This window comes from Aythya marila, assembly GCF_965140915.1.
Source record: "Aythya marila genome assembly, chromosome: Z".
Lineage (NCBI taxonomy): Eukaryota > Metazoa > Chordata > Aves > Anseriformes > Anatidae > Aythya > Aythya marila.
Window position 1 is genome coordinate 44,818,486 of NC_139080.1, and position 25,480 is coordinate 44,843,965.

The window sequence follows — 25,480 nt, forward strand, 5'->3', positions numbered from 1 at the left end:
ACTTCATAGAGGTTTCTGTCTGCAGCTGCAAGGAATAAGTACCTTTATCCTAAATCCTGTATAGCAGTTGCTGAAAAATAATGCAGATGGCCTCACCCTTCAAAGCAGCTTGATAGCAATAGCTGATTGTTTTCACTGGAAAGCTGTGGGTAGAATTGTCTGTTAATGCTTTTATCTGCCAAAGAAGTGTCTTCATATCTGAATTAGAAATCTTAATTTAAGGCAGCATGAATTCTTGCAGCATATTTCGGAATGATGAATTTCTGTTTATAAAATTTGGAAAAAGAGAATAATGCTGTGAAAGTCTTGTCTCAGAAAGAGGATAATTATATTAACTTGAAAGTGACTGAACATTAAGTATTCAGGCTCATGGTTTTGTAAAATTAGTTCCTCTATACTTACTTTAGAATTTAGTCCTCCACATCCCAGGTCTCAGAGAGAGCTGCCACCTTCTTGGCACCTCTATAATATTAACCAAAGCATAAGAGAGCAAGGAGAGGGTGATAGATCCATATACAGAATTCTAATAATGTCTTGAATTGCTCATTGAAGACTAAATAAGAACAAGTAACAACAAGCTCTGTAAGCTCCTATCTTATTGGTAAGTTCACTACACTTAGAAGTCAATAGCTTGACTTCTTATGAGGCTTGATGGCAGCATGGAGCTTCTTCGTGTTTTGACCAAAATAGCTCTGAAATTTTTGTTAATTTTCCCTGTAATTTGTCACAAAGTTGTTCTTGACTGGACTGGCCTTGTACTGGCTTTTCAGAGGAGGAGTCTTTGGTATTTACTGGGAATAGCAGCAGGTAAGCAAGCTCCGGAGCACTGGTTTCTAGATATTGTGCCACCTTTTGACTTCAAAATCCTGAATTACAGGCCCTCAAATAGATCCACAATGTTTGTTTAGAAACCCAGGAGTAAAGGCTTCATGGAGCTAAAAGGAAAGAAGCTGAAGCAAATACGACTCTTAACACATTGAACACATCTCATAAGGAGTGCAGTTGGCTCCTGGGCTCTGCATCCAATGGCCCGAGCACATGGTAGTCTTGCCCACTACATTAATGCTTTGTGTATGAAATTTGGGTGTCATGGGCAGGATGAGAATACTAACACACTCAGCAGGGCCAGGATGTTGGTAACCATGCATGGTAACCAGACTGGCACTTATGGAGTTCAGATGATTAAAACCAAAGTTCCAACTCTGTTTGGGTGCAGAAAGACATGCAGGAGTTTTTGGGTTTCCCTGTTAGTAGAAGTTAACCATCTAACTATTCGTCTACGTTTTGGTGCTTGTGTTCTTCTGACTGGTCATTCTGAAGCCAAATCTTCTTGTTCAATATACAGGAAGAATTCAGGCACACCAGAGAGGATTTCACAACTGTTAGTCTCTCCAGTATGGGTTGGACAAATGAAAATGAGGAGGAGGAGTGATGCAGCAACATGCCTTCTTTTTTCTGTTAGCTAGGTATAGAAAAACTAAGTATGATGTCAAGTGTGTAGGATTAAAAAAGAAAAAAGGCAGCCCTGCATTGCTCTTTCAAAATATTTGATACACTTTTAACCTCAGAGGAATGTCTTGGCAACTGCATGGTTCTTATAAGCTGTTAAACGAAGTGGATAAAACCTTAAGTAAAATGGGAGTGTGAGGAGAAATCTCAAATAATTTTCTTCAGACAGGATCTTCTGTGAAGCTATGTTATTCGTGATTGCGACGGCGGGCGTCCTGCCAATTAGGAGCGCATTTTAGTAAACAAATCATAACCTCTTATTCCCTATTACCTGACACCTGATCACCTCCCCTGTCCTCATGGCCTGAGTACTACAGGTTCACAAGCTACTCGATGCTCCGCTATGTTATATACATATATTACAATTTTTTTCTTCAACCCTTTAATTTCTCCCTTTTCCCTTTGTTTTTCCCTTTCTTATGTTTTGAGAACCTGTGATCTTTGTTTTACTGTTCTCACACTGCTCATCCTGTTTTTCTCAAGTTTCTACCTTATTTTGGAAGAGTGAGGCCTTCTGCTGTCTACTTACCTACTTTGCATTTCTCCTTGTTATGATTACACAACTACCTTGGAATACAGAAAATTAGTTCTCTACTGCAAAAACACAACTTAGTTTCTCACAGGTGTAGAAATATTTCACTCTCATCTTGGGCTGAAATTTTTAAATACGCAAAGATTCATACAAGAGACATCTGACCACAGAATCCATAGCAGAAAACATTTCTTCTGCAAATCGACAGAATTTTTGGATTAGAGAAGAGCTCTTATACCCTATAATGGAAAATAATTCAGATAACTTATTAAATTGATTCTGCTTTAAAAATTGGAATAAACTGGTTCTGAATTTTAACTTTCTTACTTTATGTTGTTCGGAAATATAAGCAAGGTTGATTAAACCTTGTAATCATGAAGTTAACTAGATTAGGTTGCTTGACAGAAGCAGTTTTGGCTTAGGATTTGGGGTTTTGCTTTTTTTTTTTTTTTTCAGCTTCATGAGAAATCCTTAGATAATCATTAATTGTCGTTTAGGCAATATTACACTGTGAGCAGTGTGATCAACACAGCATGTGACTGGGTCGTTTTGAGGTGGCCACGCTGACTATGAAGGTTAACTGTTATTGTGTAGGTTCCCGTAATGACTACCTCCAAGATCTTCTGCTTAGTTATATTTCATACTTGAGGAAACCCGATGAGTTGCAAAAGCGCTATTGAGAAATCCTTTTTCCACAGGTATTTTCTTTTCCAGAGGGAAATATGTGGGAGGCAAAGGCATCTGCCAGCCTTCCTTTGATAAGGCTAGGAATTGCACCTACCACTGCTGTATTTTATGGGAATGTGGTTGACCCAAGGTGTTGTTTCACTTGCACCAGCTCAGGAAAGCTAGCACCTCTACCTAGTAATATCAGGGAAGCAGAACATAACAGCTTTGCTCCTAATGGAAATGATAGTACAAAATATTTTTCTGTGCAGGGCTGTTCCTTTTTCTAAAAGCAGGCTCTGCTGTTAAGAAACAGTGTCAACTGGAGTCACAATGCAGCAGTGAAACTAGGTTTACTCTGCTCTTAGGGCTTTGTGTTACAGCATACCAAATAATAAAACCTGCCCCTTAAAATTGAGATGTGACCTCCATCAATCACCAATGTTTATCATATTGAGCCAAGGACATGAACAACTTTTTTTTTTTTTTTTTTTTAAACTGTAGAGTGTTTCCATTTTAAAAGTAAACAGAAAAGTTTTATACAGGAACACTGAGGAGTTAATGCTTCAAAGGAGACCATGATGTGCCTTTTTTAGGTTCCTCTTTTAATGAAGGGGTATGGCTTGTTGCTCATCCATTACCTGTTAGCAGCTTGCAGACCAGAGCTGTGCCAATGCACAGATGAATTGCTCAGAAAGCTGTCTGTAACTCCTGTCGGCTAACAGCAAGTGCACAGAGAAATCTGTGCCCTTCCCAAGGAGACACATACATTTCCTCTGAAGTGCTCCGCCGGAGGAAACCCTTGCGCTTAGCGAGCCCCTTGCCTCTGCTCCCTGGGGGAAGGAGGTCTCAGCCAGTCCGTGGCTGGCAGCAGCCATGTAGGTGCTGCTGTGTGGATCCCTGAGCAGGGACTTACAGGCAAGCTGGAAACTGGGCTTTGCTATTCTCTGGCTGCAGGGAAACCTGTGCAGTCATCTAGTTTCAGCCAGCTTTAAACAGGGTGTTCATGCACCGGCAACCTCAAACCTAACCTGTTTCTGGTAATGTTAGAAGCAATGAATTGTAACAGAGGTGAAGTCAGCGTACTTCTTGGGAGAAGCTGAAATTTATAAGGATTGGTCGTAGGCGTTGAGATACAGAAAAGTCTCCCCCTTCTCCTTCAGCCAGAGAGTGCTGCTGTGTGTAGGATAAAGCTACGGGCAGGTATTTTGTGCAGGACAGCATTTTTGTTGTTAAAATTCTGGCTTGCAGTCTCACATCTGAAGTTGAGCACAGGATAATGAAATATACTGTGTTTATTTAGTATGGGGCTACATTATCCTGGCTGAAGTACTAGACTTTAAAAACTAATGGCATAAAATTCATGAAAACTGAAGTGTATTATATACTGTACAACCAGTGTCTTCTACTGGCTTGTTTTAAGCAGTTTCTTAGTCTATAGTTTTTGGAAGACCACTCAAGATTATTCAGTGAGCCCAGGTATATAATCTAGCTATAAAATCTGTGAAAACAGACTCTGCTGATTAAAGGAACTGTGATCCAGTGAATAAATTGCAGAATGGAAATTTAGCTTGTAAGGGATGTTGAGTGTGGACCTGCACTAACATTCTATAACTTGTTCTAAAGCAATTACCTTATACCAATACAGTGTTTTCCTGTATTCCTGCGGTGATGTAGTTTAATATTAGACCTAACGAGAGTCAGCAGGAAGGTAGCAGAATAAGCAGTTTTCTGATAAGCATTGAAAGGAAGCTAAGAAACAATACCTGCCTTATTAAGCTCTCATAGGGATGTGAGTTTATTTAAGGGAACAAGCAAGCACAGAGTCTGTGGAGGCTTCCTGGGAAGCTGGCCTTTTCTGAGTTTCTAGATTGTCTTGTGTAGCATTTCAGCCATCATTGTTGTATAACCCTGTTTCTCTTGTGCTTTGTGTCCCTACCAGTATAATTTAGCTTTACTTGTTCTGGAAAGCTGTCTGGGCACCGTGCTTACCTACCATCACAACTCTCAAAGGGAAGAACCTGAGGTACTGTGCTCACTCCCAGCAGCTGAAAAATGACCAACAGAAAGTTATAATGGCCTAGTCTGTGCGTTGAAACCACATGGGACTGATATCACTCCAGGCATTTTCAGATAAGGTGTGTCATGTGCAGGGGTGCGCTGCAGTCCCTCAGATCAGAGCTACAGCTGGCTCAGGAGGAGTGCTTTGAGTGTGTTAGATCTAGTGCCTCCTGGTTTGGCTATTGAGGAAGCATTGCCATGTCAGTTAAGCACAAAAAAGCACACAAAGCTGTGGAAAAATCTACCAGTCCTGCTTGCTATTTAGCTCCCAAATTAAAATATTTTAACACATCTTCTTTAAATCTTAATTTCTAGATTTGCAAGCACTAGGTATATTACCTGCAAAATACAGGTAGTGTTTTATTTCACATTATTCGCAGACCTTTGGCAAAGACGGAATGATCGTACTCCGCAGCACATGTATGTGATCTCATGCAGTTAGCTATTCGTAAATGCACCATCTTGGAGACACACAAAAAAACAGTGTACATTAAACTTGTAATTTCATGTGGTCTAAACTTTCAGGATGTGAAAATCCCCAAAACAGAACAATTGCAGTTAAGAAGAAGCTGAGGATGGGAAGGCTTTTTCCGTTTTTCAGTAATACGTAACAAACACAACTGTGTCTCAAAAATGACTGAACTCTGAGTGTTAAATTAAATCTTGTCTTTCAGAGATGAAAGAAATTTGTTATGAGTGCTAGTGTTTGTGTGGATGACTAGCAAGTTTCGCAGACACCAAGTATCTTTGAAATGCCAACAGAAATAAATGCAAGAGGTAACAGCCTTAGAACGGATACATACCTGTGTGGCACTTGAACAGCCTGCTTCAGACTCTCAAGTGGGAAGCACGATCTTGCAAGTAAACACTGCTGAAAATGCATGATTTGAGTATGTGTGCAGCAGCTGTGATAGCTGCTTAAGCAGCCACTTACACTGTTTCACAAGGAGGCTGATCTACATGAACAGTATAGCAAATAACAGCGTGCTTGTTGCACTCTTTTCAGCCTTGTTTTCTTCCACATCTGAGGGTTTGGCTCTGCCAGCTTACTGCGTGACAGTCACTCCTGCGCCCAGCCAGCGTGTGTTAAGGTGCTGTTTTGCTGTGGCTACTGACATAGCTGCTCACCAGCTTGAAAAGTAGCCCCTGAGAGTCTGCCTTCACTGCGTGACATGAGTGTATTCCAGCTAACATCCTTAGGGCAGGTGCAGCAGGCACCTACTTAAATGAGTTTTGTGTGATGTTTAGGTCCTTTGGCTCAATAACTGGAAATGAAGAGAAATGCCAGCCCTGTGTCAACATCCAGGCCTCTGTTTGTCATCAGGAAGCACAGTGGAAAGAGCCTTTGAGAAAAGAGAGAAGCAAAGAACAAGGGAATATGCCTGCATAGCCATTTGTAATATCTTTCTGACCAGCCTGTGTAAGATAATGAACTGTATTTAATCTGCAGGAATTCCATTTTCATGTTTCTTAAACAAAAAAGATTATTAAAATGACCTCTCTCCCTTCCAGTCTGTAATTCTTGCATTTAATGACATTTGGTTTTAATAATTACTTTCATGAAGAAAATATTACAACACCATAAACAATACCCAAAACAATACTCTTATTATCTTCTAGGCAGCTCAGTGAAGGCTCCAAGAACTCATTAAAATGCACTTTTTATGCAATTTGCATTACAATAATGCAGATTAAGTCTGTTGAAAAGTAGACATGATAAAGCAAGTCAAATGTATTTCCGGAAACCTGCCCAGACTGTTTAGCTATTGTTATATGTTAATCCCATTATTTTTCATAAACAGATCTTTAAATTGTGAACAGATTGTTTTTTCCCTGCTGAAAGGCAGCATAAGGTAGGTTGTACTTTCTGATATATTTTTTTTAATGCCAGTATCGTGCAAAATAGGGGGAGTAGTATGACCACCTTTGCAGTCTCTTAACACCTTCCTGTGTAATAGTGCTGTTTTGTAACCTGGAAAAACTAGTTGCCCATGTGGCCAGTCATCCCAGTAGGTGGCCTTAAGCTGAAAGGAGCTTTGTTTTTTCTAGAGAAGTTGTGGATCCTGTTTCCCATTCACTTAATTCTGTATCTGTTTTCCTGCCGACAATTATCATCACTCCTGCCAGACTGCTAAGTGAGCTGAGAAAAGGGTCATCTTCAGTTGATTTCTTTCTCTCTCGGATGCAAAAAGTATTGATGTGCTTATCATCACACAACCTTCCTCAGTTCTTACCTCTCTTCTTTCTTCCTGCACAGCTAAACGGGTTGCAGGAAATAGTCTTAAGAGCAGTAGTGGCTTTTCCTTGTTAGCGAAGGTGTGGTAATGTTTGAGCACAACTTAATGCTGTTATAAATGAAGTCTCAACTCAGTCTGAATTCAGTAATATTTATAAAAGGAATATTTATAAAAGGTATAAAAGGCAAGTAAACAGCGCTGAGTGCGCGGGGAGTCTAAGCTCCACCAACATGCACTCACAAACATCAAACTTTCTAAATATACAGAACATTGCTTTACATACTAAATGCAAGTATGCCTCTACAATCAGAAAAGGCAACAAACAATCCTGTAAGTTCCATTTTCCATTCCTTTTGAACAATATGTCTCGCTTTAAGTTGCCAAGCAACTCAGTCTTCAGGCCTTATATATCCGGTTCTTCCCAGATTGAAGAAAAGCACATCCATCTCCTTTTCAAGGCCAAGAGGCCTGGGTCAGAAGGCACGTCCCGGTCAGCAGGGGGCGTAACAGCAAAGGGCTGCGATGGCTGTAGCAGCAGAGGGGCCCATGGCGATGGCGTAGCAGTCGGATCAGTAAAGGAGCCCGCAGCTCCCTCACTGTCTGGCAAACCAGACGTTTCTGACTGTGGCCCCACACGGCCCTTTAAGGCCTCAGAGACTGCTCGCCAGGTGCTGAGCAATCCCACTGCAACCTTGTCGTTTTTAGTTGCAGAGTCCCACACCTTGACCTCAGTTTGGTCCCATGTTTCAGGCTCATAAACTGTCCGATTGTTAATGAGGAGAATAAGCTGTAAGGTTACCAGGACAGTCTTTGTTTCCAAGGACGAATGATTCCCCATAATGCGCAGCTGCTTACCAGCCGGGGCAGTTGTGTGCACAGGTCCACTTCTCTCAGCTTGAGCTTCTCCCCAGCTCCGGTGCACCCATTTCCAGAGACTTTCTGTACGAGCTTCTCTGAGCATTTTGCTGAGTCTGGCCGAACCTATCCTCATGAGGCGATCAAAGTGCCTGTTCCCGTCCTGGTCTCCGTTCCTCTAGCCTGTTCCTCTTCACTACTTCTTTCTGCTTCTTTATTGATGACGTAACTTCATCACATCTTGTTGCCTTTATTTTTAATTGAGGGCAGGCTCCCCTCTTATACCCCTCTCCCCACAGCAGTTCTTTTCAAAACAACTTTTCATTGGTCAAGCAACTTTGCAAATAACAGCAACAGCAAACACCCAGCAACTTCCATGCCTTAACGGCTGGAGAGCAAGCAACCCGAGACCGCATGGAGTCTCCTGAATCACCCTGCTTTGTTCCCTCTAAACTCTTTCACGTTTCTGATGGCCTCATCGTAAAGAGCCTAATGTTATCATCAACCATGGGGCTTGCCGACCCCCATGGCCACACTCCCACATCTCCCCCTTCATTATTAGTATCAACCATTTTCTCAACACGAATTACCACTCCATATATAACAATGTGCTTAATGTAATGCACTGTTTAAGACAAGACAGTATATTTTCAAAGAGTCAAACGGTTTGAGGACGTTTTGGTTTTGTTTTCTCTTTAAATGTAAAAAATAATTTAAGAAAAATGAGAGTAGGCTAGTTGCTAGTAACTATTTGAAAGTAAACTTTGAATTTATATCTTCCAATATGAAAACAAACAAAGCCTGTTATACTTCTGTATGAGCCAAGTCATATTTTATTTTCTGTTCAGTTATATTAGCGTGTTTTGAGTATATTTAACTTCAAATTCAGTTTAATTCTTTTAAATGTACATAGAGTACGTGGGTTTTACTTCATTTAAATTTAGATACAGATAACCATGTATATATGTATGTTTGCGTCAACTTTTCTGTGTTTGAAAATAGCCGGTTTTATTGTAGTCTTTCTTCTTTGTGGGGAGGAGGGGTAATTGCTGTTTCAAGTATTGAATTGTTTTCCACCTTCTGCTTTCATATTGACAACTTGTAAAGCTTCTGACTCTTTTCCAAGGTTGTCTGAGAATTGTTAAGGTAAATGGACCCCATAGGTTAAAACGTGCTTGTCAGTAATTCTGTTTCTGCTCTCCAAGTGTTGCAGGTGGAGAGCTCTTCGACTTCTTAGCTGAAAAAGAGTCTCTCACAGAGGAGGAAGCCACAGAATTTCTCAAACAAATACTTAACGGAGTTCAGTATCTACATTCTCTGCAAATTGCCCACTTTGATCTAAAGGTATGTTAAGCAGATAAGAATGCACACAACTGCAAGCAACATCCATTAAAGTCTTTTGTAACACGAGCCAGAAAACTGCCATCATGCAGATCTTGGCTGTAGTTTTGTTTTGCTAACTTATGTAGACAGGGAAAAGCTCAGCCATTGAAAAGAAATTACTGAACCGTAAAAAGATCCCATCTGTTTTTAATATAAGGTTCTTCTTGGAAAATGGCAACTTCTGTAAAAATGAAACCATTCTGAGAAAGCAATTTTGAAATACAGATTATGATTATGATTTTGTGGAATGTGAATGGAATCCAGTTAAAACGTCCTGACCAGGATGCCTTTCATCAAATTTCTTCTCTTTGCTGTAACATACATTGTATGTTTATGTGAATGTTACATACAGGTACTAAATGAAAACAGTATAGGATAGAGTACAAAGATTCTTGTAGAGCAGATAGATTATTTTCTTCTGGATGGGTGGAAGGGCAGCTGATTGTAATTGTTAGTTTTTGGTTTTTTGTTTTTTGTTTTGGTTTGTTTTGTTTTGGTTTGGTTTTTTTTGGTTGTTGTTGTTTTTTTTTTGTTTGTTTTTTGTTTATTTTTTTAAGAAATACTGTCAGTTGCATCCTGTTGGTAGTGAAAAGAGATCTTTTATATCTAAACTCAGTTATTGCTTTTTTAATGTTTTGGTTTCAGTATGTTTTCCTATGTAAGATTTTTTGATAGGTAGCTGAATGTTTCCTGAGGTCTGCTGAAGTTAGCAGCTGTGTCTGTAATAGGAAAAGAAGGCATAATTATTATATTGCAATGCATTTCTGAAAGGGATTGCTGTATTCTGGTGGTGAAAAGGAAGGGGATTTTGTTCAATGTAGGCATATCTTTTCCAGTCTCATAACCCACAGCAATATATTTTTCATCTCTGTATAACAGTAAGAGAGTTATGAATCTACTAAGAATATTCCTTCAATGTCTTAAAACCTGATATTTAAAAATTTTGCCAATATGTTTGCAATGAAGCAAAACAACCTTTCACCTGATCCTAAGAATATGTGGATCAAGGAATGAGCAAGAGCAGTAAAAGTATGCGATCGATATCTAATAAGGAAAAGAGAAGAAAATTTGTTTTGCATGTGGTTTACCATCACATTCACCTGCATACCAGCCCCTGTGATTGAGGAAGAGAGGTAAAAGAAGGGTAATGAGAAAGAGCTGTTATTCATTGCTCCAGAAGTACTTTTTTACAGTGTGAGCAGTATGGATATAGCTCTGAATGGATAGAGCTCTGAAGAGCATGCCAGCTTACAGAATCATGGAATCATTTAGTTTGGAAAAAACCTTCAAGGGTCCAACCATCAACCTGACCTACCAATCCTCATCACTGAACCATGTCCCTTAGTGCCATGTCCACACATCGCTTTATTTAATTTGCTTCCAGGGAGGTGAATCCACGACTTCCCTGTGCAGCCTGTTCCAATGCCTGACCACTCTCTCCTTTAAGACATTCTTCCTCATATCCAAGCTAAACTTCCCTTGGCGCAACTTGAGACCGTTTCCTACCATCCTACTGCGTGTCACCTGCTGTGATGGGGGAGAGAATTGGAAAGGTGAAAAAGCAAGAACTCATGGGTGGAGATAAAGACAGTTTACTGTCTTTATTAAAAGCTGAGTACACAAGCAAAGCCAGACAAGGAATCCATTTGCCGCTTCCCACTGGCAGGCAGGTGTTCAGCCACTTCCAGCAAAGCAGCGCTCAACGTGCATAATGGTTTCTCGGGAAGACAAGTGCCATCTGAACATGTTGCCCCCTCCCTCCTTCATTCCCACAGTTTTATTGTTCAGCTTGATGCCAGGGGGTATTGAACATCCATCTGGTCAGCCTGGGCCAGGTGTTGTGGCTGTGTCCCCTCCCAGCTCCTTCTGCACCCCCAGCCTCCTCCCTGGCAGGGCAATATAAAAAGCTTGAAAAATCCCTGACTCAGTGCAAGCACTCCTCTTCAACAACTGAAGCATGGCTGTTTTATCAGCATTATTTTCACCAAAATCCAGAGCACACCACGGTATAAATCTCTACAAAGAATACTGTGTAGGAGATCTCTGTGAAAGAAATCTCTTCCAGGGGGTAATGTTAACGTTTTACAACTTTGCTTCCTCCAAGCTCCCAGCGCTACTGCAATGGACCTAGCACAGGAGTTGTGATCTTTACTGTAGACAGTGTGTTTCACTTGGGTCTGTACAAATGAAAACTGCAACTGTTGTATCCAAAAGAGGTAAAATCTTAGAAACCACACCAGTCTGTCATCAACACGGAATCCTGATTTACTGTAGTTAATTTTTAGGATATGTTAGATGTTGATAGGAGAAGGCAGGAATTTTCTGCTGATGACATATTTCAAGAGACTGAAAGCGGAAATGAGAAGTGCTCAGTGCTGAAAAGTGCTAGTATGTATCAGATGTGTTGTACCTATGTATAATCTTTTTTTCTCTCCTTTCCTCCTTCTTAAAGCCTGAAAACATAATGTTGTTGGACAGGAATGTACCGAAGCCTCGAATCAAGATTATTGACTTTGGTTTAGCACACAAAATTGACTTTGGAAATGAATTCAAGAATATCTTTGGAACGCCAGAGTTTGTTGGTGAGAAAATTGTTTCTTCAAACTATTCTTTCTCAAGCTATGAAACAGCAAATGTTGGCTTAGCTTGTTTTGGCCAAGTTACAGATTGTGTAATTTGTGTGTACTTCGTGACATTTAACTAAGGAATTGGTAGCATTCAGTCCTGACTTTGATTTTCATTAAAGGTATTTTTATCTATCAGCATCTTAGCTTATTATCTCTAACATATATAGGCTCAGAGTGAAATGGATCTGTTCATTGACTATATGCTGATCTACCTATTTTCTCCTTTAGCTCCTGAAATAGTAAATTATGAACCTCTTGGTCTTGAAGCTGATATGTGGTGAGTTACTGGATCTTATTTGAAATAAATCTCATTATTATTCTTATGTTCTAACCTTATTTTTTTCCTTTCTCTCTCCCTCCATCTGTTTCTCTCCCCCTCCCCCCCCTTTTTTTTTCTTATCACTCCAGGAGCATTGGTGTAATAACTTACATTCTGTAAGTACCAAAGTCTATGGTTGGTTCTTAGAAATGCTAGTTTTTTATTTTGGGGTTATTGGTGGTGTCTGTACAACTCAAGCCATTTTGGTAGCACGGGATGTTTCAAGTTGATCATAAAAGCAGTAGTATAGTTATTGATCAGAATGGCCATTAGTCAGCACTGAGATAGCATGGGAAGCTGCCATCAGATCTGTAGGTCTCATTCCACAGGGGGGCTTTATCTTAATCAATATTCTCTGAAATTGCAGAAAAGCTTTTTGCCCTGTTAGATCAAATCTTCTGAAAATACATTTGCAGTCCTAGATCAATTAAAAAAAAAAAACAAAACATGTTTACTTTCTGCTGTTTTTTGATCTGAGAGGGTTGAAACAGCAGTTTTTCAACATGTAATGTGAGGAATGTTCTGTGTTTCTGCAGTCTAAGTGGTGCATCACCGTTTCTTGGAGAAACCAAGCAGGAAACGTTAGCAAATGTGTCTGCTGTGAATTATGAGTTTGAAGAAGAATTCTTCAGTAATACCAGTGCCCTAGCTAAAGATTTTATACGAAGACTTCTAGTTAAGGATCCAAAGTGAGTCGTTCCTCTTGTGTATGTGCTGTTGCAGCCTGAAACAGCTCCAGTATTGCAAGTTAAATTGTATTTCACAATGTTAGTTTAATAAATATATAGCATTATATATTTTAAACTACCTGAAACACTTCTATCTTTTCTCCTATTAAAGGAAGAGAATGACTATTCAAGATAGTTTGCTGCATCCTTGGATCAAGGTTAGCACGTGATTCACTCTCTGTTCTGTTTTTAATCATTCTTCATTTCATATTCCACTTTCACTTTTTAAGTTAACAAAGTCTTCAAAAGGAAAATTGGCATAATTGTTAAATATATCCTACTGCTTTGGAAGGCTGTCTGTGTGAAAACTAGTATGTGGACTTCATTAACATACACTCTATTTAAGTTCTCAATAGGCAAGCATGGCAGTCTATTATTAAGATAAAAATTATCCTCAATCAGAGAACCTAATGTTCAGAGAGCATTATACTGACAAAAATACATTCTCTGAATCCAGTCCATTTGTCATCTTCTAATCTCCTTATTTAGATTAGGTGTAAAAGGGACATCTTTCTTCTGTCCTTCCTCCCCCTTTAGTCTGAAGACAACAGTTGATGTGGGGCAGTGGTCCACTTTGAGTGTTCCCACTTTGGGTCAAGCTGTTGTGGTGTTTCTAGGCTGAGTGGGGAGAAAATGGGACCTATCGACCTTCTTGAAGTGTGCAGTAATACATCACTTTATTTTTCAATTCCTATTCTGGTTGTGAATAGTAAATGTCTACAGTGGTAATGATTTGTCAAGTCTTGGGGATGCACTAAGACCCCTTCTCACTTTCCAAAGAACCAGAGGCAGAATTTCCATGCCACTGCCACTCCAGTTCATGGTTCAGCATCCTAGAGCAGATGCTTCTATAGCAATATGCCAAACTACAGATGTTACTGGAAGAAGTACTGATGCCTTCTGCTTTGCTGACTTTTTAATGGGTTAACCTTAAAGAGTACAGTTGTAAAGAAAATGGAGACATGCTGAAGTGATTTTTAAACCAGTAGAGTGAGCACTGTCTAAGTTTGTGGAAACCAGGGTTTCCAGTCCTGCAACAGGATCTGTTGTTTTGTACCACGTTATGTACCTTTTTAATCTTAATTTTCCAGATGTTCCCCTCCTGCCCCCTCCACTGTTCATAGCCTCTTTTCCATCTTCCCCTCCCTACTTTTACCTATATGTCTTGATAAAAATGACTTCAAGTTTCCTATCATGCAACGCTGTTAGGTATATCTTACGGGTTACTGGTGCATCATACTAGCCTATGAAAAAGTTCAAAGGGTGCAGCCTTAGAGTTTGCTTCACAGACAGGTGGGATATGATTTTTCTTTGGAACCAGCAGCGTCCAGCTGATGAAATTGAGACTGGAACAAAGTTAGGCTGTACTTAAAATCAGCCAGGAAATTTTCCTAGAAGACAAGATGTATCTTAGAAATTATATACAATTCCTCCATCACAGAGGGAGTTTAAGGATAAAGCTAAACATTCTACTGGTGTTGGCTTTTTGTTGTTGTTTAAAACAACAGCAACAAAAATTAGCATTGCTTGAAATGTTCTTATGTCTAGATTTTCTTTAGGGCATCTGCATGCCTTACAAGGCTGCGGATGTTAAAATATGCACTTACATTATAGAAATATCATCACAGTGTAATAATAAAGTAATTGTAAGTGGAAGCTGTCATTGAAAGACAATAGGAAGATGCTTTATGAAAGTTCTGGTTGTTGTAATTATGGGGTATTTCACAGCTTTATTTTACTTTTGCTCATAGCCTAAAGATACCCAGCAAGCACTTAGCAGAAAAGCATCTGCAGTGAATATGGAGAAATTCAAAAGGTTTGCAGCACGACGAAAATGGAAAGTAAGTCATTCAATAAATCTTCAGAGTATTGGTGACATACAAACACCGTAGTGCCTACCTGCTCCAATCAGTGCCTTTGAGATTGGAGAAGAAAGAACCCATTCCTATGTCATTTGGAATAAATTAGGTGCTTGAGCATGTTGATGTGGGAGAAGGCTTCTTTGTTAACGATCTGCATAGAAATGTTAGTGTGGAGTGTTTGTTTTATGCATCTAGTTGTGTTCTGTCATCATCTGTCTTGCTAATGTTTACAGAAAAAAGACACTCCTGTGCGTAGATGTATGTTACTGTGGCAGTAATTCCAGTAAATCAAGGATTGTTTAAGCAGCCCTCGCAGAATTAATTATTCCTACCAGGTATACCAACACCCAAACAAAGTTTTGGGTGTTGGTATAAAAAAGGGAAAACTGGTCCCTTTTGCAAAGGATTTTTGCTCTGACACTGCCAACATGCTTACAAGAAAGCATCATTTCATCTTTCCAGAAATGGGGCAAGATATTAGCTGAAAGTGCTCCTTCTTCAACACATACACTGGGGAGTTCACACTGATACTAAGTAAGGACAGGACTATTGTTTATCATGAGTAGAGTGAAACATGAGACAACAGAGGTCCTTATTATTAGAAAAGGAGTTGTATTGATTGCCAGAGAGGCCAGGAAATAGGATGATTGTGCTAAGCCATTGAGCAACAGCACAAAATATCCAGTTAATTATGTACTTTTTTTTTCTTTTGCTAGTTTTAGTGCCTCTGTTAGGTGAACAGAGTTTTATGAAATTGGAAAATTAATTTGCTTCTCTAGAATAAAATGGTAGGTCTAGGAGTATCTTAAAAAACATATTACAATAAAAAAGGAATGGTGTCAGCTATTTTGTGCTCATTTTAGGTTTTCTGTGTTTACGTGCTTTAAAATCCATTCATTTAAATATTTTCAGTGTAAATAAAAGGATATAATACTGTTTTGCTGTGAATTTGAACAGCTTTGTGAAATAGTAGCAATCCAAAAATATGTATTTTTGCTCACACACATGACTAGCCTATTTGTATTATAAATTCTAAATGAAATTGAAGATTCAAATGCAACATAAAAAGTAGATGGGGGAGAGGTCAAAGTCAAACTCCTGTCTGTGATGCTAATATGACAGTCTTCCTTTAAAATCTCTGCAATAGCATTCTATCATAAGTATTCTGTTCTGATTTTTTTTTTAATGAAGATTTTCTCTTCTTATTTTTAAAAAGCAATCAGTGCGCTTAATATCCTTGTGCCAAAGATTATCAAGATCCTTCTTGTCCAGAAGTAATATGAGTGTCGCTAGGAGTGATGATACTCTGGTAAGTGAATATTTACATTATTAGAAAGTCTTAATACATCTGAAACAACATTTTCTGAAATTATTCTAACAAGAATATTGGACAATTGTAAATGTGAAGGATTAATTAAACTCGTATGTTGGAAAATGGAGATTTTAAGGCTACAAAGGTCAGTTATCTGTATAACACGTTCTGCATAACAAAAGCCTTGAAATTTCATTTATTAACTACCATATTGAAGCTGATAGCTAGAGCCTGAAATTGGCTTATCTTGTTTTTTACGTTTTGTTCAGGAGGAATTTTAGTACTGTAGTAATTACAATGTGAAAAGGTTGCATCTGATTTTTTCATGGCACTGTGCAGCATTAAACAGTACTGCGTTTCTTTTAACAGAGTATTCAGAATTATTGAGTCCCCGTAGATGCAATGAATGCTAGCCAGCAGTATCAGAGTAAGCAGTTATTTAAGAATGAAATTCTAGAGTTGGCCAGTATTCAGTCTCTGGGGTTGTATATGTCTACTGGATTTAAGTAGTCAGGAGCAATTGTTGTATGCTTTGAAATTACAAATGCTTGTAAATCCAAAAGCATTCTTATTTAGCTTACTCTCCAGATTTCAATACATGCTTCACAAATTCCCTGTGATCAGCGATGTATGTATGTTAACATGTTTAGAGCTGGGTAACTTCATCTGTTCTCTGCATTATGAGGATCAAACTTCAGAAATGCTGCAACACATTTTTTATTCCTGTTATCTTTTCTGTGTCCCTCCTGTGTAATCCCACACTTCTTTCTATTTTACTCCTCCTGTCTTTCTGCTTCTACATTCTATCCTCTTCCCCTACTTTCCCTGCCTCCCCCATTCTAGCTTGTCAGCTGTCACTATGCCTTTTAACACTACATCATCATTTCACACCTGTAGCAGAAGGAATTGTAGTGTAACGTTAGTGTTCTAAAAATCAGAAACCTCAGGAGAGAGAAGATTAGTGGTTCAAATATTGGGCTCAGTGAATTTCATTTCTCTGACATTTTAGTGCATGGATGAAAAATAGTTATGTCTGCAAAGGAATCCAGGCTCATTATTTATGTTCCAGATTCTTACCCGGTCCATTTGAATAGACGAAAACTAGGTCAAAAGTACATCTCCTGCAGCATATCCCTGGATAGCAGAAAGCTTGATTCTGCATTTTCTTATTTGTGTACCTCTTTTTTTTTTTTAATGTTTCTATCACATAGAACCATTTATGTTGGAAAAGACCTTTAAGATCATAACAGCCACCTAACACTACAAGTTCACCAATAAACTATGTCCCTAAGCACTACATCCACACATCTCTTAAATACCTCCAGGGATCGTGACTCCACCACTTCCCTGGGCAGCTTGCTCCAATGCCTCGCCACCTCTTCTGTGAAGAAATTCTTCCCAATATGCAATCTAAACCTCCCCTGGTGTAACTTCAGTCTGTTGCCTTGCGTCCTATCACTTGTCACCTGAGAAAAGAGACCACCACCCTCTTCACTGTAGCCGCCTTTCAGGTGGTTACAGACAGCAGTAAGGTTCCCCCTCAGCCTCCTCCAGACTGAACAGCCCTGGTTTCCTCAGCTGTTCCTCACAGGACTTGTGTTCCAGGCCCTTCAGCAGCTTCGTAGCCCTTCTCCGGACACACTCCAGGGCCTTGATGCTCTTCTTGTACTGAGGGGCCCAAAGCTGAACACAGCACTCAAGGTGCGGCCTCACCAGAGCAGAGTACAGGGGGATGGTCACCTCCCTGGTCCTGCTGGCTGCACTATTCCTGATGCAAGCCAGGGTGCTGTTGGCCTTCTTGGCCAGCTGGGCATGCTGCTGGCTCATGTTCAGCTGGCTGTCAGCCAGCACCCCAAGGTCCTTTTGTGCTAGGCAGCTTCCCAGCCACTCTTCCCCAAGCCTGTAGCATTGCATGGGGTTGTTGTGACCCAAGTGCAAGACCTGACACTTAGCCTTGCTGAATGTCATGCAGTTGGCCTTGGCACATCAATCCAGCCTATCCTGATCACTCTGATGGGCCTTCCTACACCCAAGGAGAACAGCACTCCCACCCAACTTAGAGACATACACAAACTTACTCAGTCCCCTCATCAGTATCATTGATAAAGATATTAAAACAAAAGATATTAAAGATATTAAACAAAACTGGCACCAGTATTGAGCTCTAGGGAACACCACTTGTGACTGGCCACCAAAAGGATTTAAATCCATTCACAAAGACCATTTGGGCCCAGACATGCAGCCATTTTTTTAGCTAGTGTACATCTGTACAAGCCAAGAGCAGCCAGTTTCTCCAGGATAAGGCTATGGAAAAATGTATCGAATGCCTTGCTGAAGTACAAGTGAACAAAATTTACAGCCTTTTCATCTACCATGTGGGTCATCTTGTCATAGGAGATCAGGGTAGTCAAGCATGGGTTCATAAACCCATGCTTACTGGGTCTGGTCACCTTGATTGTCCTGTATGTGTCGTGTGATGACATTCATGATGATCTGCTCCATCACCTTCCCTGGCACCCAGGTCAGACTGACAGGCCTGTAATTCCCTAGATCTTCCTTTCTGCCCTTCTTGTAGCTAGGCATCACATTCACCAGCCCCCAATCAACTGGTACCCTCCTGGTTGTCCAGGACTAGCTGGTAAATTATTGTAAGTGCCTTGGTGGGCACTTCTGCCAGCTCCTTCAGCACCCTTGGGCGGATCCCATCCGGCACCACAGGGCTGTGTGTTCAAGTGTTGTTGTAGGTTTTTAACCGTTCCCCTTTGGAGACATGCTTGTGATTGGTGTTGCTTAATGCGAGTGTTGCATCTCGTGAAAGTCCAAGGAGGAAGAAAAAAGTACATCTAGTAAAAGAAACCCTGCTTTGAATCTCAGCGGATACTGGGTCTATTGATGAAATACTGTGTTAGAAGAGGTATGGGGGGTTTTGGTGTGGGTTTTCAAGCAGCGTGTGTGTGCCTTTCAGCTAGACGCTTTATGAAGGATTGCAACTTGCAGCTGAAGACTTTTAAAATTTTACTTTTTAAAATTTTTCAGTGTCTTGGCAACTGTAGAGATGGAGAGGGGTTGTTTTTCTTGAAGCTAAGTTTTTCTTCTTTCTCTTTAATTACAAGGATGAGGAAGATTCTTTTGTGATGAAAGCTATTATTCATGCCATCAATGATGACAATGTTCCTGGATTACAGCACCTTCTGGGATCGCTGACAAATTATGATGTCAATCAACCAAACAAGGTAGAGTGTGGGTCTGTGCTGAGGTGGGTGGGGGACTAGCTCTCACCCTGTTGAATAGAGTAATGTGGCTGTAATAGAAGTGTAACACCTGAAATAAAAAAGAAATGTCAAGTGGATGTTAAATTACTCTGCCTTTCTTTAGGGGAAATTTTAATATGTTCTGCTTACAGTCTTCTCAAACTACCTCAAAAAAGGAGCACAAAATGTGTTTTTGAAATTCTAAGCCCTTGAAAAAGTATTAATCTAATCTACTGAAAAGAGCTCTGGTATTTTGAATATCAGCCTTTGCTTTTGTTTGCAATTGTTTCTTACAGCAGGTGAAGATGGGTGAACATCTATGAAGAAACAGACTGACAAAACTTAATTTGCGAAGCGCTGTTAGGAGCAAAGGTCCAATACAGCAGAAGTTAGATACGTGAACATAGCATTAGATTGTGCCATTCATTTTTAGAAACATAATGACTTGCCTACAGAAGTATTTCATTATCCTGCTATACTAATGGAAGTACTAATGGAACTGACACCAGGGTTCTGTTGCTGGTTCTGTTGTTTAACTGTTAAATCTTCTCTCGTTTTTACTTTTTTGAATGATTATACCGATATTCATTATAAAATGCTTTAAGAAGTATTCATGAAGAGTACTGTAAAAGTGAAACATTTACTATTTTCCTGTGAAGAGGTCCCAAACCTTTCAAATAAGAGTTATATTTTTTGTTTTAATGCTGCAGCCCATTTAACTTTCTAATATGTTGCTGATGGGTTGTGTTTTTGAGGTATGGTGGCCAAAACTTAGATATTCTTCCTGTACTCTTTTCTACTTTCTCTTTCAAGCTATTTAAAATGTAATTAGAAAGAAATTGCAAAGGGGAATGTTCTTGCCAAATTTAGCTAACTGAGAGCTTAATGTTAGTATCTCTGCTTTGCAAAGGATGCTTTTAGTATGCGGTGTATCATTTAGTAAATGTGGCTTCACCCCCAAAATGTGGAAAATTGGTATGTGATAAATTTATTTGGACAAAGGGATTAATTATTTACTATACAGTATTCCCTGAGGACTTCTTTGAAACTGGAGATCCAGAGATATGCCATTCACTGCCTTTTTTTGATTCCATTTGCTTTTCTTAATGCTTCAAAAATTAAAAAACATTGTTCTTGCTTGTATTTCATTGTTAGCATGGAACACCTCCGCTACTCATTGCTGCTGGCTGTGGAAACATTCAGATGCTTCAGTTGCTTCTAAAACGTGGATCCCGTATTGATGTCCAAGATAAGGTAAGTGTTCTGCTTTGTTACCGTTCTGTATAAGTTTTTGTTTTCCAGTAGAGTTAAAGTAGAGCAAGCAGTTGGGACTAGTTTTTATTGGAAATAAAAATTTGGGTTGTAGAGCCTGTTCTGTAAGTTATTCACAAGTCTCTGTAGCAAAAAGATAAAAGCAAATCTTCAATAACTTCAGTTGTTTCTAGTGCATATTCTCTGATTTTGATCACTTTATTAGCCACTGTAATTTGAATAATCTTAATTAATCTCTAATCTTAACATGTAGTTCTTGCATATGAAATTGACTCAATTACTTCAAATTAGTGACTGCCCTAAAACAAACTGGTGAACTTGTTTAGTATGGAATGATAAGAGCACATTTTAGTGATGGGGAATGGCACAACTGAAATTCGTATGTGACAGGGGCGTACACTTTCCAACAAGTGCTCTTTAAAAACGTCTTTTAATGATCTATAGCTCATTTAAAATGAACTTGGAACACTCTCTGCTTCTCAACCAAACTGATGGTAAAGTAAACAGCACAAAGGTATTTATCCTATGACTTCCTCAAAATCTCCCTTACAAGGATGAAAAGGATTTTCCTTGCATAGAGTTAGTTATCCTGCTAATTATCCTTGTGGGGGTGGGAGGAGCGGTGATGTTGGTATGTGCAGTTGTTGAACCAACTTGAAGGAAAAAAAAACTGAATATGTTACGTTTGATTAGTTCATATTTACTGTTATGAATCTGAGCTGTTCAATGTATTTGTGCACATGTATATGTGTGCGTATCTCAATGAAGGTCTAGAATTAGGATTCTAAATTGATCACTGATATCTATAATGAATCATTTTGGACAGGCTGGATCTAATGCAATCTATTGGGCTTCTCGACATGGTCATGTAGAAACACTGAAATTTCTCAGTGAGAATAAATGTCCTTTGGATGTCAAGGATAAGGTAAGAACAAAATTATTTTCGTCTTCTATGCAGAGAGCCTTTTTTTTAATAGCTTTATCTTAGCAGGGGGAGAGGTCTTTCAATCGGAATGATTTTCAGACGTGCCACAATCTTAAGAATGTGACTGGATTATTTAGTTGGGTTTTATAAGCTGACATGTAAGGCTGTGATAACACAGCTTTTAAGTAGCTGGAAGTACTGATCATTCTTCTGACGGATGTTAACCAAACATGAATATAAATGTGGTGAGTACATGGTGGGTAGGTGGGGAAGTACAAACCTAAATTAATTTTCATATGAACACTTGGTTTCATATTGGATCTCAGGGTAAGATCGTGATTCTGTTTTTCATTCCTCTTGATTGAAAATCACTTTTGTCTGACAAGTAAATTTGGCTGTTATTAAGTTGAGTATAATGAAGCTTAATAATTTATAGCTGATGAGCAGTTACCTTGTCTCTGGCAGTATTACTTGAGCAACATAGGCCCTAAAAGATAGTTGCTGTTAAAATCTTATACCATATCAATGTTTTTGTTAGCCAAAGCTCCAGTATAGAAGCAGATACACTTGTGAAATGTAGTTGGCTTACTTTGTTCATAGAACTAGCGCAAGGCAAGGCATATTAGCAGTGTTAGTGCTCCACTCCTGATAGGACTACTAGAAGATAGGCTACTCTCGCAACATAAATACTGTTTCCTTTTAATATAATTGCAGCAAAAGTTTGCAAATAATTACATGTAATGACCAAAATATGCCAGAATGCACCAAAGTGTTAGGCCCATCCTTACACATATGTGTACAGAGTTGGATGGTAGTCTGAACAGAAATTGCATGCATGTTCCAGTGCCAATTGTGCATGCATCTGCCTACTCATATTGCTCAGAATTCCCATTATGGCTGCAATCTTGAGTAAATTAAGTAGGAAAATGAGTTCTGGAAGAGGAAGGCCTTTGAAGAAATACCTTGTCAGATGGTGTCATAACTGTCAGATACAACTACAGTTTGTGAGCTGGAGGTCTCTGCTGACTTTCAGCTGTGGCATTAGGGTACAGGAAGAGTGGAGTAGCCGATGCAGCATACAGGCATTCAGGCTGTACATGGTGGTTTATCTCTGGGGGCAACATAGGAAATTACACTGGTATGTTCTTTTCTAATTGCAGTCTGGGGAGACAGCTCTTCATGTTGCAGCTCGATATGGGCACGTGGATGTTGTTCAGTTTCTCTGTAGTATTGGGTCCAATCCAAACTTTCAAGACAAGGTGAGTCATAGGCACTTTCTGTTTTACTTATACAAACACAGCTTTACTATGAGTGGTGAAAACTCTTAGTCTTGTCTTGGCATGTTTGAATTTGGAAAAAAAAAAAAAAGGGGGAGGGAGGGGAGAAGAATTATGGAGGTTTTGATACCTCTTAATAAATGAAGACTATTCAAAAACAGAGTGCATGAACCAACCACTGCTGTATTCCTAAAACAGATTTTCTTGAAATCTCAAAGATGGAGAAATCCCACATAATGAAGGTGTGGGTGGGACTGTGTGCCCTGTGAGTTCAGCTAACACTTTTTGTTAGTTGTTGCCTTGATTTCGGATTCTTTTTACAGGGCATGAGAGATTTTGGAAGTGACAAGTGGCCAATATTGAAAATGAGAGGAGCGCTCAGGAGGGCTCCTTTAAATAACGTATGGGTTTTTTTTGTGTTGTTTTTCTTCCTGTGAGCTCTGAACTAGAAACTCTTGTGAGAAAACAAGAGAGAAAGGGCTTCATAGAGGGGAAAAACAAACAAACAAACCATGCATTTGACCCAAATTTCATTGATAGTCTACTGTAGGGGGGAATTCCATGAGCCTTCCAAAGTCCTGCATCCTCTAGGACTACCTTTTTATTGTTGAAGCAGCAGCAAGCCAAAGAACCACAGGATATGCGGTTCAACTTTTTCCTTGGATTTTTACAGAAATCTTGCATACAGTCCAAATCTTCCAATATTATATGCACTATCTGTCTCTTCATTGTTATTTGCCAAGTACTGAAAGGATATCCCATTTCTTAGATTTTGATAGAATTACTTTTTCTGCTTTTTAAGCCTCCTTGCTTTGTACTGGGCTACAAAATCAATACTTTCAGTAGTTTCTTAATGGTGTTCCATGTACCTGTCATGAAGTACAGAGCTTTGGAGATGAAAGTTTTGAAGCTTCCTGGTTCAAACAAAAAAGTAAATTAGACGCAGTCACAGCTGAACTCAAACAGCTCAAAATGCATACAGTTTCAAAAGCTTGTTGTGATGTGCATTTAGAAAAGTCAGGTTTCTAAGTACCCAAGTCACTGCCTACACTCCTAAATCATTTAGATGTGCTTTGAAGACAGTAAGCAGAGTGATCTGCCTCAAGCTGCAAGTCTAGTGGGATTTTGTGTCTCCTTGGCGAGTGATCTGTTTTAAACACCGGTTTAGTCCCTTAGCACACAGGATGTAGAAGTTGCTTATGAATGAGGATCTATTTTCAAGTAGGAGAGCCAAGATAGTTAGCCTTAGCAGCAAGGAAATATCTAGACTAATATTTCAGACGTTCAGGATGTTGTCAATAGATAGCCTTACGGTGAGAAATACAGGCTCCCAGAATCCAGGTAATGATGAAAATCTACTGCGTCATTGTAATCACTTAAGAGTGTCAGCAGGAATTATTCTTGCTTTGAGAATGTCAGCATTTGAATTTACCACATCTTTCTACAGGGCTTATTTGATAGACTGACTTTTTTCTTACCTGTCATCTTCCTGTCTCTCTAAGTTAAGGTGGGGAATTGCTTTTCCTAGCATTTGTTTCAGCTCTATTTTTTTATATGTTTTTTTCCCATGTTGCTAGGAAGAAGAAACCCCATTGCATTGTGCTGCCTGGCATGGCTACCACTCTGTTGCCAAAGCACTTTGTGAAGCCGGTTGTAATGTAAACATTAAAAACAAGGAAGGAGAGACTCCACTCCTGACAGCATCTGCTAGGGGATACCATGATATTGTGGAATGCTTGGCAGAACATGGAGCTGACCTTGATGCAACGGACAAGGTTAGTTAGGGATGAATGAGCTGCCTCCAGAGCTCACAGGTGCCACAGAGCTGTACCTGAGAATTGCTTCACGTGAATGTTGCAATCCAGCATTGTTTTTATGACGTGAGTTTTCTAAGTAATTCATACAGAGAATATGGATGACTGCAATAGTCTGGAAAGCTGCCAGCTGATTATTTTTCCATCATTGTTTTTTTCCGATTCATTATCACCTTATCAATTACCACCTTATGAATAACATTCTCTATGGAAAAAGGAAGGAACATTGGGTTCTGTAATTGGCAGCAAGCTACTAAGCGAAAAAAGGATTAAATTGTGGTTTGCCTTTGATTCCTATGGGTCATCTGATTCACATCCATTTCCAATAAGCAAATTCCAGCTATTTAAAATATGACTCCATTTGAATAATTCTTTGTTTCTCACTATGTGAAAATTAGCTTTGCATTTCATTGCTTATACTTCTGCTATGCTAGTCCTTATAGCTAGCTTATTGCTGATAGTTATTAGCTAGTAACTAAAACATATTCAGTAAAATGTTTTTGCTTCTAAAAGAAGTAAATGTTCTCGTTATATTGCGTATACGTTGTTCCAAAGAGAGGAAGCTGTGTCTCTAAAGTGACTGATCACTAAGCAGATTGCTTGACTTCCACATCACAAGCTTCTGTTAGTAAGCACTCGAGTGGTCTACAATACTCAGCTGATTGTTAGAATTGGTCACTCTCCCACTCCTCAGGGAAGTCTTTGGTAGAGAATGTGTATTTACATTTCATCCATTCCACTGCAAAGTCTGGTGGCTTAATATAAATTTGTTTTCATCCTGTCGTTGATTTGTTCTGCCAAATATTGTGCATCTCCCTGCTTCCACCCCTGCTCTTCCCCTCCACAGCTC

General features: G+C 39.4%; 1 protein-coding gene across 3 annotated transcripts in view; it reads left to right on the forward strand.

The window, feature by feature from the left end:
• Positions 1-25,480, forward strand: part of DAPK1 (death associated protein kinase 1) — a 90,068-nt gene that overhangs the window by 41,566 nt on the left and 23,022 nt on the right. For all 3 annotated transcript variants that reach the window (XM_082783497.1, XM_082783496.1, XM_082783498.1), the window contains 13 exons: positions 9,066-9,204; positions 11,696-11,825; positions 12,099-12,147; positions 12,279-12,305; positions 12,726-12,878; positions 13,030-13,075; positions 14,669-14,758; positions 15,996-16,088; positions 19,205-19,324; positions 20,498-20,596; positions 21,441-21,539; positions 22,700-22,798; positions 24,394-24,591. In XM_082783497.1, coding sequence (XP_082639623.1) covers positions 9,066-9,204; positions 11,696-11,825; positions 12,099-12,147; positions 12,279-12,305; positions 12,726-12,878; positions 13,030-13,075; positions 14,669-14,758; positions 15,996-16,088; positions 19,205-19,324; positions 20,498-20,596; positions 21,441-21,539; positions 22,700-22,798; positions 24,394-24,591 — 1,342 coding nt within the window. The remainder of the gene's footprint in view (positions 1-9,065; positions 9,205-11,695; positions 11,826-12,098; positions 12,148-12,278; positions 12,306-12,725; positions 12,879-13,029; positions 13,076-14,668; positions 14,759-15,995; positions 16,089-19,204; positions 19,325-20,497; positions 20,597-21,440; positions 21,540-22,699; positions 22,799-24,393; positions 24,592-25,480) is intronic.